General features: G+C 43.0%; 1 protein-coding gene across 3 annotated transcripts in view; it reads left to right on the top strand.

The window, feature by feature from the left end:
• hivep2b (HIVEP zinc finger 2b) overlaps window positions 1–17,332 on the top strand; it is a 39,557-nt gene that overhangs the window by 10,219 nt on the left and 12,006 nt on the right. For 2 of the 3 annotated variants that reach the window (XM_034159931.1, XM_034159930.1), the window contains exons 1-2: window positions 6,825–7,142; window positions 12,570–16,489. In XM_034159931.1, the coding sequence (XP_034015822.1) occupies window positions 12,644–16,489 (3,846 nt within the window). In that variant the 5' untranslated portion in view covers window positions 6,825–7,142; window positions 12,570–12,643. Of the gene's footprint in view, window positions 1–6,824; window positions 7,143–12,569; window positions 16,490–17,332 lie in introns of those variants that run through there. The other variant, XM_034159929.1, reaches the window with a different exon arrangement.

Raw genomic sequence — 17,332 nt, 5'->3', positions numbered from 1 at the left:
CAAAAGCGCCACCGTGTTGAAGCCTCACACGACATGTTGTGACATGCCCAGCTCTTCCACAATTTCTCGGATAGTCACACGACGGTCCCACATCACCACAGTGTTCACTTTAGAAATGATCCGGTCATTTCAGCATGTTGATGGCCGACCGGAGCGTGGCTCACTCTCCACTGTTTAAACTGGTTGTACGGCTCCTTAATCTGTGTGATGCCCATAGGATCGTCACCGAAAGCCGTCTGAATAATCCGAATGGTTTCCACCTGGCTGTTGCCCAGTTTCTGGCAAAATTTGATGCAGTTGCGCTGCTCCAGTCGTTCGCCATTTCCTTGCAAAGAAAAAAGACAAGACACTCCACCCATCCTCACACAAAGGCTGCTTACAAGCAAATGACGCAATCGACAGGCGTGAAAAAAACTCACGCATGCGCACGAAAGTTCAAGGTTTGCTCATGCAAGCACACGTGATTCAAATCCATCAGGTTTTTGAAAAAAATAAAAAGGTTGGATACTTTTCTAACAGACCTCGTATATTGTCTTTAATTTTGATCTGTGGCATTATTACGGTAAACAAGTAATAATTGTGGATTAATTGCTGTATCCTGAGGTAATTGGAGTGTAAATGTAATTGCCCTTTTTTGGGATCAATAAAGTTGTCTGAAGTCTGAAACATCACATTATTAGCTCACTGTGAAATAAACCAGGCACCTACAATGACCATGTCTGTCTTTGGTGAGATCTTCAAAATGCAAAAGACAAATTCAATAAAGCTTTGTCGATAAACTCGGTGAATCATCCTCTTGCAGCCCAGGTCATGTCAAAGCCTTCCTTTTAAAGTGAAGGTCAAATCAGAGGTCATTGTTTAAACTTCATTATTGACTATAGGGTGTCTCAAAAATGTACCAAAAGTACTCTGAAATATGAATACAAGGAAATGGTTTTACTGGGAGATAATGGTGTTTTTCTCATTTCAGAAACCCTAAAGTTTGTAAGACATTAAAGTCCAGGAAAAATGCTGCAGTTGACACTAATTCAAAGGACAAAAATCATTGAGTTCTGTGCAGCGCATCCTAAGGGCTGACTTGCATCTCTTTCCATACAAAACTCAGTCTCAGAGTGAACTAACTCCCCAGCAAATGGCAAGGAGACTTGAATTTGCTAGGTGGTTTTCCGGAAAACTGGAGACGGATAGGATTTGTTTCTGAGGAAACTTCAGACGAGGAGGTTACATTGATCATTTGGTGTAAAAGATAAAGAGTTAAAACATCAAAAAGGAAAGACTGAACTAAAAACTGTGCATTGGGGAGAAAATTTACATGCTTCAGCCACATGGTCATGCAGAAAATGTCTGATAATATTGATTGTTTTTTCTGTGCTGTCAAAATACTTTTGGGTACATTTTTTGAGACCCTAGTGTAGCTCAGAAACAACATGAATTATTTCAGCACAGTTTTCTGCATTGACATCTTCTCTCCCGAGGCTTAGAAATGTACCAGATCTTTGACATGAATGATGTCATCATGTCATGAAGTTTTGTTTGATCAACAGAAATTTAGTTCCATTGTGTGGAAGAAACCTGATGTTGGTGCCATTAACAACCACCAATATACAAATAATGAATGTTTATGAGTTCAGTGGTACGAATATTTCAAATTAAATATTCGTTCCGTTGAAAGAATGTAAAAACATTCATTGTTTGGTTTATATAATGGTTAAAATAGATCCTTGTCATTTGATATAATATTAATTTATAAACGAAAGTACGTTTTGGTGTGCGTTACTGGTGCTTTGATGTCAACATTCCAACACGAACATTAAATAGGAGTCCAAAATTGTTCTCAGTCAACCTGGAAAAACAGTTAGATACTTCAAAAAGAATTCTGATGATGTAGTCCGTGATACGTCAAAAAAAAAAAAAAAAAGACAGTGTATTTAGCACACGAAACACATGCACGCCAAATATGTTGTGGGGGGGGCGCAAGACATGAGTGATACACACGCACGGCACCTGTTGAGGGGGGAGCCCACACTCTGGCATGCAACATGTGTTGCTTGGCAACTCCACAATCGTGTGAAGGGGCCTTAAAGCAGGGAACACAATGTAATTTTAAGTGGCTGACAATGTGTGAACAGGTTTAACCAGGAGTGGGTCACCGGTGGTGGTCTGACTTGGTGGTCCGAACAACACTTTGCCAGCTCCACCAATGAGGACTGGAGGTTCTCTTTGGGGGTGGTCTGCAAGCCCAGCATGACCCATGGGAGCCTGTCCACCCATCTGCTGTCTGTTAATCCAACTCATAGAGTGGCTTTCATGGAATGATGGAAGCACTCACACAGTCCATTAGCCTGGAGCTCATACGCCGCGGTCGAGTGGAGCTTCACACCCAGGCTGTCTGTGATTGCGTTCCATAGCTCGGTTGTGAACTGTGAGTCCCTGTCTGAAGAGAGGTCCAATGGAGTGCTGAATCGGGCGATCTTTGTGCCGATGAATGCCCTGGCCATGTCGGTTGTTGTTGCGGACATCAGTAGTACGGCCCTGTCCACCATGGTGAGAAGGTGTGTGAAACCCAAGGAGGGGGGATGGGGCCCACAAGGTCCACATTAATGCCATCAAACCTCCCTTCCAGTACTAAGAAGTGAGTCAGGAGGGCTTTAATGTGTCTGTGGACCTTGGAGCACTGGCAGTCACCACAATAGTCTGCCCAGGCTCTAACATCTTTTTTGAGCCCCTGCCAGATGAACTTTGCTGCCACCAGCCTTTGTGATGGTTTTCTCCCTGTGTGGGAAAGGCCGTGCCCAGCGTCAAACGCGCCATTTCCATGCGGTGTGGATGACAGGCCATGGCTGTCCTGTGGAGATGTCACAGGGCAACCTGGTGCCGCCCTCACCAAAGGTGATTCTTTCAGCTATAATCCCGTGGCTGTAGACCTGAATGATTGCACTTCTGGGTCCGCGACCTGATCGGCAACCATGAGGGTGTCGTTCAGGTCGAGATGGATGGAGGCTGTGAAGGCTCGGGAGAGGCAATCTGCAAGTTCATCTTGCCAACGACGTGCTGTATATCTGTAGTAAACTCTGAGATGTGGACGAGTTGTCATTGCTGGTTGGGGGACCAGGGTTCTGACACTTTGGCCATCGCAAAAGTCAATGGTTTGTGGTCGACAAAAGCTGTAAACTGGCATTCATCCAGTAGTGTGCACAAATGAAGGACGGCGAGATGCAGGGTGAGCAGCTCCCACTCAAATGTGCTGTATTTATGCTTGTTGGGGTGTAACTGCCGACTGAAGAAAGTGAGCGGCTACCGTGCCCCATTTATCCACTGCTCATGTACTGCACCCACAATGTAGTCTGACGCTGATAGATATGGAGGCATCCGGTGATGGGCAACCATTGTCACAGCAGGCAAGGCTGCCTTGGTGTCCAAAAATGACGTGTAGCTCACTGCTGACCAGTCCACCATATGTTTGGGAGCTTTCCCCTTTAGGGCCTTGTACAGGGGGTGCATGGCCACATCACCTTCCATTGCGAAGAACTCCTGCAGGGCTCACACCATGGTCAGTCGTGGGAGATTTAGAACCACCTCCACCTCAGATGGGAGGGGCACAGCTCAGTATTTTGTGACTGTGTTCCAGAAAGTCAATGGTGGTCAACCCAAACTGGCACTTAGCGGGGTGGCTGATCAGTCCATGCAGGCTGAGGCATTCAAACAGTATTTGCAGGTGGGAGAAGTTTGGGAGGAGCTGGCCACTAGGATGTCGTTCAGGTAGACTAACAGGAACGGAATTTTTGAGGCCAAACGGCATTCTCAGGAACTCAAACAGCCCAAAGGGGGTGCAAGTGTGATTTGGTTTGAAATGTCCCAAGTGTTGGGATCATCATTGGTTTTCTTGAGAATTGCCATGGTCCTGTTTCAAAAGTCAAGATTGCTTTCTCGGTCTGGAGTGGGTTGTTGCCCCAAGTGAGGGAGTTCAAATAGTTTAAGAGCTTTTTCACAAGAGAAGCAAAAAGAGAATGATAGCCCACCAATGGATTGGGCTAGGAGCAATAGTAACGCAGACCTTGCTGCAAACTGTTCTGACAACTTCTTAGATCTAGACATCAGTGGTCTGCCTGTATTCGCTGAAAGTACTGAACTTGTTGAAAGATCCTCTTACTTTGGCAGTGTGGCAGTGATATTAATGCCACTAGATGCCTGTGAGGTTGACAGATGGCCGGGAAGGGCTTGTGGAGTCATGTCATCACTGAATAGAGGTGTTTAGTGATGCTTGCTGCTTCCAGTCTTACTGGCTATAAGACTTGGACTCTAAAAAGTGACTCCAAATGAGTACTAGATGTCTTTGGTACTGTGTCTGGTGAGAGAATCCTTGGGTACTAGCGCAATTACATTGTTCACATGCCTTAGTTGAGGTGTACTACTTGCACTGTGAGTGAATGTCAGTTCACATGAGAACCTTGTAATACACCTTCCTGAGCATGATCCAGCATGCAGGTGTCTCCAGTGGAAAAGGCCATATGTCACTTGACTGTGGCACAAAGGTATCTGCTTTCAGAAGACAGAGATTGACCATAGATCTGTCTCATTGTGCTGCCAGTCTGAACATAGGAAAATTCCAGAAAACATTAAATCCATTGTAACAAAGAGGAAGCTGTGTTAGAAGGTGAAATTCTAAATTTTCCAATAACTTTAAGGTCCAGCACTCACCTGTGGTCAGATTTTGGCTTATGACTGAAAGTGTGACTTTGGTATTATCCTGTAAGTGGGTGAAATGAATTTTCTTTGGACAGAATTGAGATTAGATCTACTGCTCCTTCATGTTGAACGTTTGCAGTTGAGGTTGTTTGGATCATCTGAACAGGATGCCTTCTAAACACCTTTCTTTGGAGGCTTTTGGACAGCTAAGAGGAGATACCAAAAACACACTGGAGAGGTGATCTCATCTGAGCTGAGAATGGCTTGGGATCCTTGCGGACTGGAGGATGTGGTTTGGGTGACTGATACCTGACACACCTTACCTGTGCCACTGCAGTCCCAGATAACTGGTGAAAAATGGATGGATGGCTTATCTCAGTTTACATATGACACTTGTTCCTTTCAAAGCATTTGTAGTTTCATGTAACTGTAAGACGAGAGTGTTACAGCCACTAAAATGCATTAAATGCCTGAATCAGCACAGGTACAAAGCTGCATGATTTTTAAGTTCAAAGCATAGAAACTGCAAGGAGCAACTCCAATGAATTTACTTTCCTCCTTTGTTGTACTCGTTCCATGTGCTAATCATACTGAGATGACCTCAATGAAAATCTGTCCAAAGCATCTTTCTGTTCATAAAACACAATAAGATTAATTCATTTTCTGTCACTTATCTGGGTCCGGGTCGCGGTGACAGTAGACCAAGCAGCTCATCCCAAACATCCCTATAATCAACCAAGTTCTCTCACTCTTCCAAGGGGAATCAGAGGTGTTCCCAAGCCATCTGGGAAATATAATCCATCTAGCATGTCCTGGGTCTTCCCTGGGACCTGTTTCCAGCCTATGGGTTATTTATTTATTTACTTATAATAGTTTGGGAGGCCCTGTGACTTATATTTTAAAGGTGACTTATATGTCAAAAATTATGTTCTCACTCCAGTGGACACAAGAGACATAACATTAAAGATATTTCACCTATATTCTTTAGGCTAGTGTGTGACGGATTAGTGTTTCCACATTGTCACAAATTTTTCTTGAATTCTTGTGAAATATATATGTTTAAAAAAATAAATACAACTTATACTTATATGGTGTGACATATATATATATATATATATATATATATATATATATATATATATATATATATATATATATATATATACACTCTTTGTGATGCATTTTTTCCATCTTTTACGTCATTGCAATTTATAATCTGGAAAATATGCAAAACACTACACTGGATACCTAAATTGATGTAATAATAATGATAATGATGATAATAATAATAATAATAATAATGATAATGATGGGGTGTTCTTAAAAGAAAACTAAGTGTTAATGCTCGCTATCTTAATTGTTAATACAATACAGACAAACATGACGATAGGCACCACCAACAAAAATGCTGCTAAGGCTTACAACACAGTTTGATTTTTATTTTATTTTTTTTTATATTTTATTTTATTTTATTAAATTTGTAGAGGAAGTATTTAGGGAGACGACACCATGCCATACAGAAGTCATACATCTGGTTGACAGGAAGAGATTTGCAGCTGCACATAATCTGCAGTATTGTCCTACTTTTGCCGTGTTAATGACACCCTCATCATGACTCTCCATTCACAAAGCAAATCCTGTCGTGACGAGAAGAACTGGCTCCGAACAGGCAGTGGGTGTTTTTTTCTTTTCTTTTTTTTTTGCAGCATCCTCACCGCCACATGCTGTCTTTTCATTGAATCCTTCGCAATATACACTCTGAATGGGCTGACGCTGTAGGAAATGTATATTCAGAGCTGTGCCGTGTCATTAGTCACTTTTTCTAAGCCCCTGTCACTTTGCTTCTCCCCTCTGCTGTGCACACAGTGTCATTCACACGTTTTGTCCACCTCGCTTATACTAATAATAGAAAATATGTCAGGGAGTGTACCTGAAGGAATTCACACAATTTCAGGAAATCTGGCAACAAAAAAAAGGAAGAAAAATAAATCACCTGCTGTGCACAGGAATGGACCGTGACCATGCACTGTCGTGATGTTTAGATCTTTGTATGGAATCCAACTCCCCACTTTGTGTCTATTGAGGCAGCTGCTGTGTGCTTCGAAACACACACACACGCACACACACATACACAGAGAGAGAGAGAGAGAGAGAGAGAGAGAGAAAGTGTCCTTAAACGTTGGCTGTTGTGTAATCCCTCCCAGGGCCCCTTTGCTATTTTTGTGCCTGGGTCTGCACGTCATGGTTGGGTATTTTCTCTGGTGACTAGCTCGAATCAATAGATCTTCTAATGTACACCCAGTCAGCCAGCACCTTCACCACTGATGGGACTTCTCCCTGATCATTTCTTTCATTGTCCTTACTCAGACATGAGGAGAATGGAGAAACGGACTATGCAGCATGCCAGACGTCACATGTGACTGTCAGAATGGGACAGGGGACTATTCAAATATCAGGTTAGTACAACGATTTGATATGTGAATGTCAGCTGCTGTACAAGCTCAGGCTTTTCTTTGCTCGTTCCGAGTACAGTCAGGGCTGCTGAATGATTCTGCCTGCTCTGATCGGCTGTTACGCTATCAGACACCCCGCTCTCACATCCAGAATCTCTGAAGCAGCTCATCTCCTTATGATATTTCTGGGTTTGTTGTCAGCGTGACGCTTCATGCCTCTTCCCTTTAATGGCTAAGTTAGCTTCTAATGATGTAATGCAGCAGCACAACCATGCTCTCCAGAAGCCAGTGTTTGTCTGCCCATTGTCCCCCTCGTGTGTGGGAAGCAGCGAGAGATGCTGTCAGCGATCGCCTGCCGTTCCAATAAGGCGTGAAGTCATTCCTCCATTCTTGCGGACATACTGTACCATAGTGTGCCCACAGTCATCTTGAAACACACCTACTGCTACCCACCTGCCTGCTGCTGCTGTACGTCATTGCTGCTGTGTCTTATATATGTGTGTTTGCAGCGAAACTGCAGCTCTGTTGGTCAAGAAAAAAAAAGCCGATCTGTTGAGGAGACTCATCAGTAAAACTCAGGACTGTATTGACTCTCTAGCACGCTTAGTTCAAAGGTATGCATTGTTCCTGAGGGTCTTATCTCGTCGGCACGCCACGCAATTATTCCCCGACCCCCCTCTTGCAGCTCAGAGAGAATGGAAAATAAGCAATGAGGTCAGCCCGACCTTGAAAGGGAGCTCCCAAGCAGGCCTGTGAATTTTGTTACCCCCAGGCACTCCCCCACTTAGTTTACCTCGGTAGACCTCCTCTTTGGAACATGGACCATTCCAACCTGAGGCAGCTCCTCCCTCTCAATCCTTCATATCCCTTTTTGTTAGATATGTGTGTTTTCTAATGTGTCCAGTTGTATAAAAGAAGCAAATCTAGTTGGAAGAGGTGTTGGGCATCCTACAAAAAAACACCAAAAAATGGAGATTAACATCCTCACAGCTGCTTTCAAGTATCTCTCAGCATCTCGAGAGTCACCTTGGATTCATATCCTGTGTGGTGTTCAAACAAAGAAAGAAAGGGAGTAAGAGAGATATATCATCTGAGGATGTCCTAATTAAGGGGAACTCAGAGGGTTTGAACCAGATAATCTTGCATAACCTCGTTAGGGAGGACACAGCGTTCGATACTGAGGAGATAGAAATGATGTGCCCTCAAGAGATCCATTCCCAGCAGTACGCAACTAAAGTGTGGTGGTAAAATCAACTGGTTTTAACTTGAGGGTGATGTTAAGGCATTTACATTACACTGCAAAGATGCAAGTGCATTTTTCTTATTGCTTGTCAAACTATCCACTCTACACTTTAATATAAGGCACAATCATTTAAGGTGTAAAATTTTAGTAAGGTGTGATGACTTGTTTTTAACTGACGCCATCAAATATGACCATCAGGTATTGCGAAAGCTTTGCGTCTGTCCAGCTGTCTGTCTGTCTATGCTCTCAGCATAAGTCCAGTCCTATTACTGCCAGAGGCTTCAAATTTACAGGGAACATTCTTGGGACACTGACCCTTGGACAAGTGCAAAGATGGGTAACCTTGACCTATTATAAGAGGTATTTTAAGAGGTTAAAACATCACATACTGTTTCAAACTATTCAGTTTTGTTTTTGAGTGGCGGGGATGAGAGCCAATCAGAGTAGAGCGGCACCGTGATGTCAGTGGCTGGTCTTTCAAAAAATGCTTTGTTTTGTGTGTTTATTAGGGCTGCAGCTATTGAATATTTTTAGGCTCAAAATTCTGTTTGTTAAGTTGCGATTCAGCAACAACCGTTTGATTTAACCGAACGACGTTCTATGCATTTTGACCCATCTGCTGGATGGCAGTGTGAATAACACCTAGTTTTACCACATGGTTGTTTCTGAATCACAATTTAACAAACAGAATTTTCAGTTTTGCAAATGTCTTTTTTTAACAAATGAAAAAAGAAATACACGTTTATTTGTAAAAACGAACACACGTTAACTTGTGTCTTGGTTGTTACATATAATGAATCAACTAATCAGTAATCGGAGGCTCAGTTTACCTATAATGCATTTTGGTATCTGTGTCTTAATGTTCAAAACTGCAGAATTAGTGCATTATTTTCAAACGAAAAGATATGTATTATATTTTCACTTTGTACAAATGGCAGACTTGACATTAATGTAGTTAAACTATCCAGATTAACTAGGTTTATAAATCAAAACCATAAGTCAAACCTGCTTTCCTTTCGAGGACTTCTGCCTCACGGCTGGACCGCTGTATGTTGTAAATGACAAATGACTCTTCCTTACATTAGTGGGCAGGGTGTGCAAACACTGAAGAGTTGGCTCGTTGGTTATGTTGGGTTTGTGATCATCTTTGATTCTAATCAGAAGCATTGGCAGTGCTTAAACTCAAACCCGGCTTGTCAGTAGCAGTGTACTGGAGACAGTACTGAAAGTTAGCGGTTAGCTGTAGCTTCCACTAAATTTTTTAGTGGTTTGTCGGTTTACCGTCATAAAAGTTAACTTTTCAGTTAGCTGATTAGATCAAGGACAAAATATGCTTTTTTTGACTCACCAAAAGATTTTTTAAGATGCTGTGTTGTTTGTAAAAGATGTAAAAGGCCCTATTCGATTAATCTTTACTTGTTCCTGCTGCATGTTTTTGCATGAAAACCTGTGACAAGTTTTTAAAAGTTTATTTAATTAATAAGTATTAATGAATAGGTATCAGTAGGTAGGTATCATACTGGACATGAGGAAGTGGTATTGTGCCATCCCTAATTGGGAGTTAGTTAACAGAACATTTGGCTATATTAAGAGGCCTGCCTGTAGAATCAGTGCATTATTGCTTTAGGAGCAGGGGGTGGGAATCAAAAGAATTAAGTCACCTAAAACAAAATTTTGGATCTCTACAAGGTAGCTTCTTCCTTAGAAGCAATTTTAAAAAGATTTGTGGTACCATTAGTAGCTGTACATGAATATATTGTGAAAAACTATAGAAAGCTTCAGACCTTAAAGCCATCATTGAGGTGGGAGGTACAAATTATCACTCAAGAATGAATGAACCTTTGCTGCAAATGTCCAACAGAAACCGAGGATCACAACTAAAGAATTGGAGACATGACAGCATACCATCCTTTCAGAACAGGGGTATTCAACTCCAGTCCTTGAGGGCCGGCGTCCTGCAACATTTAGATGTGTCCCTGGTCCAACACACCTTAATCAAATGGGTGAATTACCTCCTCAGTCTGCAGTCAAGTTCTCCAGAGTGCTGCTAAGGACCTTATTAACTAACTCAGGTGTGTTGAAGCAGAGACACATCTAAAAGTTGCAGGACACCAGCCCCCGAGGACTGGAGTTGAATACCCCTGTTTTAGAAAGTAGTAGTAACTCTGAAAGGTGAGAGGTAGGAGAAGTGGCCTTGTGACCAGAGGATTGTTGGTTCCATTTCCTGTCAGGAAAAGAAACTCATGAAGGTGTAGTCGAGAGTAGTGTCCTTAAACCCAAGTCGCTCCCGGTGTGGAGTTGAACACGTTGCGTTACAGCACTCTGGTATTGGTGTGTGAATGTCAGACATTTTAAATAAAAGTGCCATAATTCAGATAGAAATGCGCTACAGAAATACTGTCATGTGACAAACCAGCTTCTTGCTTTTTAATTGAACTTTTATGTAACCAGGATAGTCCCATTAAGATCGAGACCTCTTTTGCAAGAGAGACCAGGACAATTATAAAGTTTCCAATCCACCTAACCTGCATGTCTTTAAATGTGGGAGGAAACTGGAGCACCTGGAGGAAACCCACACAAACACTGGGAGAATATGCAAACTCCACACAGCCCATCCAGTAGATGCCGGTGTTCTATGCATTTTGAGTCTACTGGAAGGGAGTGTAAATAGCATCCAACTGCTATACGGTCACCATTTGGTGCATTGTATCACACTTAAACAGAATTTTCAGTTTTGCAAATGCCTTTTTTTTTTTTTACAAATAAAAAAAATACATATTTACAAATGCAGATTTATTTGTAAAAACCAACACACGTTACAGTAACTTGTGTGTTTTTTTTGGGGGGTTTTTACCGGCAACCAACCAGTAATGAGGAGGCTCATTTTCCCATAATGCCTTTTGGCATCTGTGAGTTTTAATGCTCAAACTTTCAGAATTAGTGCATTACTTTAAAACTAAAAGATATTTGTGATATTTTCACTTAGTAAAAATGACAGAGTTAACATTAATATCAATAAACCATCTGGAATTAGTTTGGTTTTAAAATCAAACCATAAGTCAAACCTGCTTTTCTGTTTATGCCTTTTGCCCGCATCAGGGACACTGTATGCTGTGAATGTAAATTACTTTTTTTTTCTTTATAGCAGCCAGGCAGCCAGGTTCCTTTTGCTGGGGTCAGGTTGAGCTCAGCTCCTCACAGCTGCCTGACTGCTGCACACAACAGACAGGAACTAACATGGGTGATTCTAGGGTTTACAATTTTTTTTGAGCGTTCAGCTTTACTTACAATGCCAGCAAAAAACGTTAGTGGACTGAAAGTTAGCGAAACTAAATTTAGCGGAAGCTAATTGGTCCGCTGATGGTTTTTAAGTAAGCTGAAAAGCTAATTCGCTAACAAAAAAGTTAGCTTTGCTAATTAGCGGATTTGTGGAACTGTGCCCACCACTGGCCCATTTTATTACTGAGTGATCACCGGAAACTGTCTTTGTGTTGTCAGGTACCATGTAATACTTCTACAAAGAAGAATATATATATATATATATATATATATAGCGTCTTTAATACAGTAGAAGAAAACATATTTTGAGGGGAATGTTTGAACATTTCAAGTGAAAATTTCAGTTGATCCACCTAAATTTTCTCACAGAGCTATATACTAATAGCAAACCACTTATGAACAGATACTTAAAATGGTAAAAGTTCCAACACAATTGTATTTCACTTTAAGAAAAAAGAGAGAGAATTTATTTTAAAATGGATTCTGCTGTGATTCTTATCACATTCATTCTTATCTAAAGTACACACACATCAGTCATGCACACGTCCACCTGTACAAGACACACGTGTGCATAAACTCTACTTACACACATCTGTACAAGAACAAGATCCACAGTAAATTTAGTGCATCTGCCAGAGGTGATAAGAGGTATTTATATTGCTTTAGAGTCTGCTGAAGAGATTTTTTTTAAATTCCTGGTGTGATGGAGCTCATTATAAAATTTATACTCCAGTTTTACTGGGAGGACTTTTGGGAAACATCCTTGAATAGTACTCACTCTCTAGGAATGGATGTGTAGACAGATTTAACTGTGGAATATTTTGTCTGTCTTTTAGCTCTCACAGTTGTTGTGTGTTTTCTTTATATTTTATTTGTCTTTTAAGTCTGTTTCTGTGTTTTTCTTTCAGATGACCCTTCCCTGCAATCATTTCACACATATATTAATATTACTACAGTTACATAACAGCTATTGTCCTTGAAAATGGATCCCACAGAAAGTGACATTGGATTCATGGAGTCACTTGAAACTACCGCAGTGGTGAAAAGCTCCATGGAGGGTCAAGACAGAAATGTTAAACCGAAAAAATGCACATCAGAAGGAGGTGCCGTGCAGATTAAGAGAAGAACATCAGTGGAATTGGAACGTATGGGGTCACACCAACAACTTCAACAAATGACTGACTCAGGGGAATCACCGCAATCAGAAGATCGCCACTCGCAACTTCGATCTACAAGCCATCTTGACTACGAGGTGTCTTTACATCCACCTCAGGGCACGAAGCAGCTTCCTGCTGGCAAACAGAAAGCTGGAGGTCAGATGCCTTTTGCATCTTACGGGAAGTCCCCCAGTTCACCTGACGTCCAGCAACAGTGTTCTCATTCCGGGCTGGACCCGCTGCCGGAGACCATGTCCAAGGTGGAACACAAACCACAAAAGCTTGGGAAGTATGTTTGTGATTATTGTGGAAGGGCGTGTGCCAAACCCAGTGTGCTTAAAAAACACATTCGCTCTCACACTGGGGAGCGGCCCTATCCGTGTGTCCCCTGCGGATTCTCCTTTAAAACCAAGAGTAACTTATACAAACACAGAAAATCCCACGCACACTTGGTCAAAGCTGGGACGGTGCCATTCTCAGAACTTGGATCCTACAGTGCCAATACAGACCAGGGGTCTTTTGAAGGAGAAGGAGAGTTATTCTCCGATGCAGAGCAAAGCACGGACACTGACGAGGACACGCTTAATGACCCACTGCTGCTGCTGGACTCTCCAGTGGAGGGATCAGATAACACTGCTGTAAAAGTACTGAATCTCATTGCCCAGAAAAAGGGAGCCACGTCAATGTCAGCTCAGGACGGTTCATCCCAGCTCCAAGAAATCAATGCACCCCCTGCTGGTACCGAGGCCAGCCGTGCAATCCAATCTTGCACAATCAAACAGAGGCTTGCACTCCGGCTGTCGGAAAAAAGAAGCAGTGATTCTGACAACAATCTGTCTCTCCCCAGTCAGTCCAGCAAGGGCAGCACCGACTCTGGATACTTCTCGCGCTCTGAAAGTGCCGAGCACCAAGCTGGTCCTCCAAATACAAATGCAAAATCCTATCAAGAAATTATGTTTGGAAAGTGTTACAGGCCAAGCCCTAAACAGATGACTGCTTTCTGTGAGGCCGACGATCTTGCAGGAAAGCGCTCAGTGAAAAGCGTGTCCCGTGTTTTCACTCAAGAAAAAGATGCAGCTGAATCCATTAAAATAAACACAAAGTCATTCATGAGGGAGGAGGTTAAAGAACCACAGTTGGACAGTGGAAATGATGTGGGGCCTCTAATCAGAAGCAACTCAATGCCGACATCATCGGTAGTTTGTTTGACGATGCCTCAAGCCCTCAGAGGAAGCCACTCCTTTGATGAGCGGACAAGCACCGGCAGCATGAGGCGACTCAGGAGGCAAGCTGCTTTCGAACTATCTGCACACGAGAGTCATGCCGATACTGACAGCCATGGAAAGACAAGTGATAGTGGCATTTCACCCTCATCAGTTGACATGGATAATTATCCCTCTATGGCCTCTAATATGAGCCATCAGAGACATGCCATAGAACTGGCAACACGCAAGCGTCGGAAAGAGAAGAGGGAAGAGGAGGATTTACCCAGTCCATATGGAGCCCATTGTGAAAAATATGAAGAAATGTTTGATTCAAGCAAGGAGTATGATTCCAAACAAGTCAGCCAAGGTGCTGTGGGCATTGTGACGTTAGGAAAAGGGCATTGTGTAAATGTGTCAGCACAGATGGGCATATGTGACATGGAGATATCAGTGAGCCCTGAGATTTCCAGTCGAAAAACTTTAGGCAATGTGATTTCTGTTATTCAACACACAAATTCAATCAACAGATCTCACAACGAACAGTACGAATCCTACAAATATCATGCCCAAAGACAGGAAAGCATTCCCTCATTTCAACCGATGGAGGCATACGAGATGGAAAGAAGCGACAGTAGACTACAGCAGTCATTTCAGCTCGGCCCAAAGCTTGTGCGACAGCCAAACATACAAGTCCCAGAAATTAGAGTCACAGTGGAACCTGACAGTCCAGAAAAAGCTCCAGAGGTGCAGGCGAAGGAGCCTGAAAAACATGTGGAGGAGTTTCAGTGGCCGCAAAGGAGTGAAACGTTAGCACAGTTCCCACCTGAAAAGCTCCCTCCAAAGAAGAAAAGGCTACGTTTAGCTGACATTGAGCACTCCTCTGGTGAATCAAGTTTTGAGTCTGCCTGTACCAGCCTTTCCCGTAGTCCGAGCCAAGACAGCAACCTGTCTTATAGTTCCACGTTCTCCTTTGACAGAGAGGAGAGTATGAAGTCAACTTCCCCAGCCAGACAGGATGAATTTGGCAAACCGCTAGAGCTATTAGCAGTGCCAGGAAGTGGGCACTCCCTCTCTGTGCTCAACCAACGTCAACAACATGAAATGAGACGCTCCTCGTCCGAGCAGGCGCCTTGTAACTTGCGCAAGGAGTTCCCAGAGGTACGCAGCATATCATTTGACTATGGCAGTCTTACTTCAACGTCCAAAGTTAGACACGTGGACATTAGCAGTGGCCACTTGGCTATGAAGGAGAGAAGGAGGGGAAACTTGGTGCGACAGGAGCCATTGAATATGGACACTGAAGTAGCACAAGTTCCATCGCAAGTGTTTTCACAGTACCTCAGCAGTACCTCCCCTTCTTTCCCAGCAGTTGCTCTGCTGCCACACACTTTGCCAATATTTTCCACTGGGAATACATTTCCCCAGCTGTCTCATCCAAGCCTGTTAGTTCCTGTTAGAATCCAGACTCACGTGCCATCCTACGGCAGTATCACGTACACATCGGTATCACAGATTTTTGACAATCACTATGATAATGTTTTTCCCTCTATGCCCACCGCTCCAAATCAACCTTCACATCTCCCTGGAAATCTTGATTCTCATAACATATTCAGTCTCACAAAAACACCTCCAACACAAACGTTCAATGTTGAAGCTCTTGATTTGTCATCAGCTAAGCTGAAGACAGGTATTCCTCTGTCACTGACCTCCAGAACTATCTCAACTACAAATGCATCCAGTGGTGGCGCAAACAAACGGATGCTGTCCCCTGCCAGCAGCCTGGACCTTTTTATGGAGGTTAAGCAGCAAAAACGTGTCAAAGAGGAAAAGATGTTTGGTCAGATTGTAGAGGAGTTAAGTGCCGTAGAGCTGGGAAAATGTAATTTGAGCAAAGAGAAGGGTCAGATGCAGAGTGTATCCACACTTCATGCTCAGGATGGCTCATGTAGGAATAAATTCATCACACTTCAACAAGATGTGACGGATGCCACGGACCATGGCGTTGAGTCCGCTATGGAAAGTAGCTCTCTAGAAACCGAGTCCACGTCACAGTACAAGATATCGCTCAGTGAAGGGAAAGAGGCTGGCGTGGAGACAAGAGTGCAGATGGATATGGTAGTACAGCTGGTTACCAGTCAAGACATCCTGATCTCAGGGGCCGAGCACTCGAGACTGTTATCTCAATTTCCAAGTCTTCGCACGACGACAGGTGTGAGCTGGTGTTATCTCAACTACACCAAGCCAAGCTGCTCTCACACCAATGCTTCTTTCTCCTCTGTTTACGCCACCTGGTGTGTGAGTTCCCACAACCCAAATCCTCTTGAGCTGAGCACCGGTGCTGCACTGGCTCTGCTGCAGTCTAAACAGAGAGGCGACAAGGTCATATACACTGTGGCTGCCATGTGTCAGCCTGGTACGGGGAAACTGGTTTCATCCCTCATCCTGTGGCGGCAGACGCTGGAGCAGGTGAGACAGCAATTCTATATTGCATTGGTTATAAAGAATATTCACACCTTTAACCCATTAAGATCAGATGCTGTATGTACGTGCTGTATGTATGTGCTTCTCCCTTTAAGACCGGGTGCACTGTGAGCTGTCATCACCTTTAAGATGCATGACCAATGAAAGCCATTGAGATTCGCTGAAATATGGTGGGGGTACATTATGGGAAATGTAGTTTCCTTGGGTTTTTCGCACTGTTAGGACACAGAAAACTCACACAGTGGTTGACAACCCAAGCACGTTAAGCGACATTGAAGCAGCGATTCATGACACATTTGGTGACATGTCTTGAAAATGACATTTTTTGGAATCTGCCCACATTGCATCTGGCAGAAAAGAGAGAAGCAAATTTACTGAATGATGCTGATGATTCATCCATCCATCCATCCATCCATCCATCCATCCATCCATCCATCCATCCATCCATCCATCCATCCTTCCATCCTTTCTTTCTTTCTTTCTTTCTTTCTTTCTTTCTTTCTTTCTTTCTTCTTTCTTTCTTTCTTTCTTTCTTTCTTTCTTTCTTTCTTTCTTTCTTTCTTTCTTTCTTTCTAATCTAGAGGTATTTGGCAATGCTGATATCTTTCCAGGTGAACAGTCCAAGTCTTTAGGATCCTGGTGCTTCCGGTCTTAATGTATTGTAGTAGCACTTGGACGCTACCTAGTGACCTGAAGCCCCTTTCACACCGGGCCTGTGTAGAGTTGCATTGTGGTACGTATGTCGTATGCAGGAATAGCTGCGTAAGTTGTGCGCAGGGGGTAGCTTGGCAGGAATGGCTGTGTAAGTTGCACGCAGATGCTGTTTTT

The sequence above is a fragment of the Thalassophryne amazonica genome, chromosome 19 (assembly GCF_902500255.1).
Source record: "Thalassophryne amazonica chromosome 19, fThaAma1.1, whole genome shotgun sequence".
NCBI lineage: Eukaryota > Metazoa > Chordata > Actinopteri > Batrachoidiformes > Batrachoididae > Thalassophryne > Thalassophryne amazonica.
Note: the sequence above shows the minus strand (reverse complement) of the source record. Positions and strands in the feature narration are given on the sequence as shown.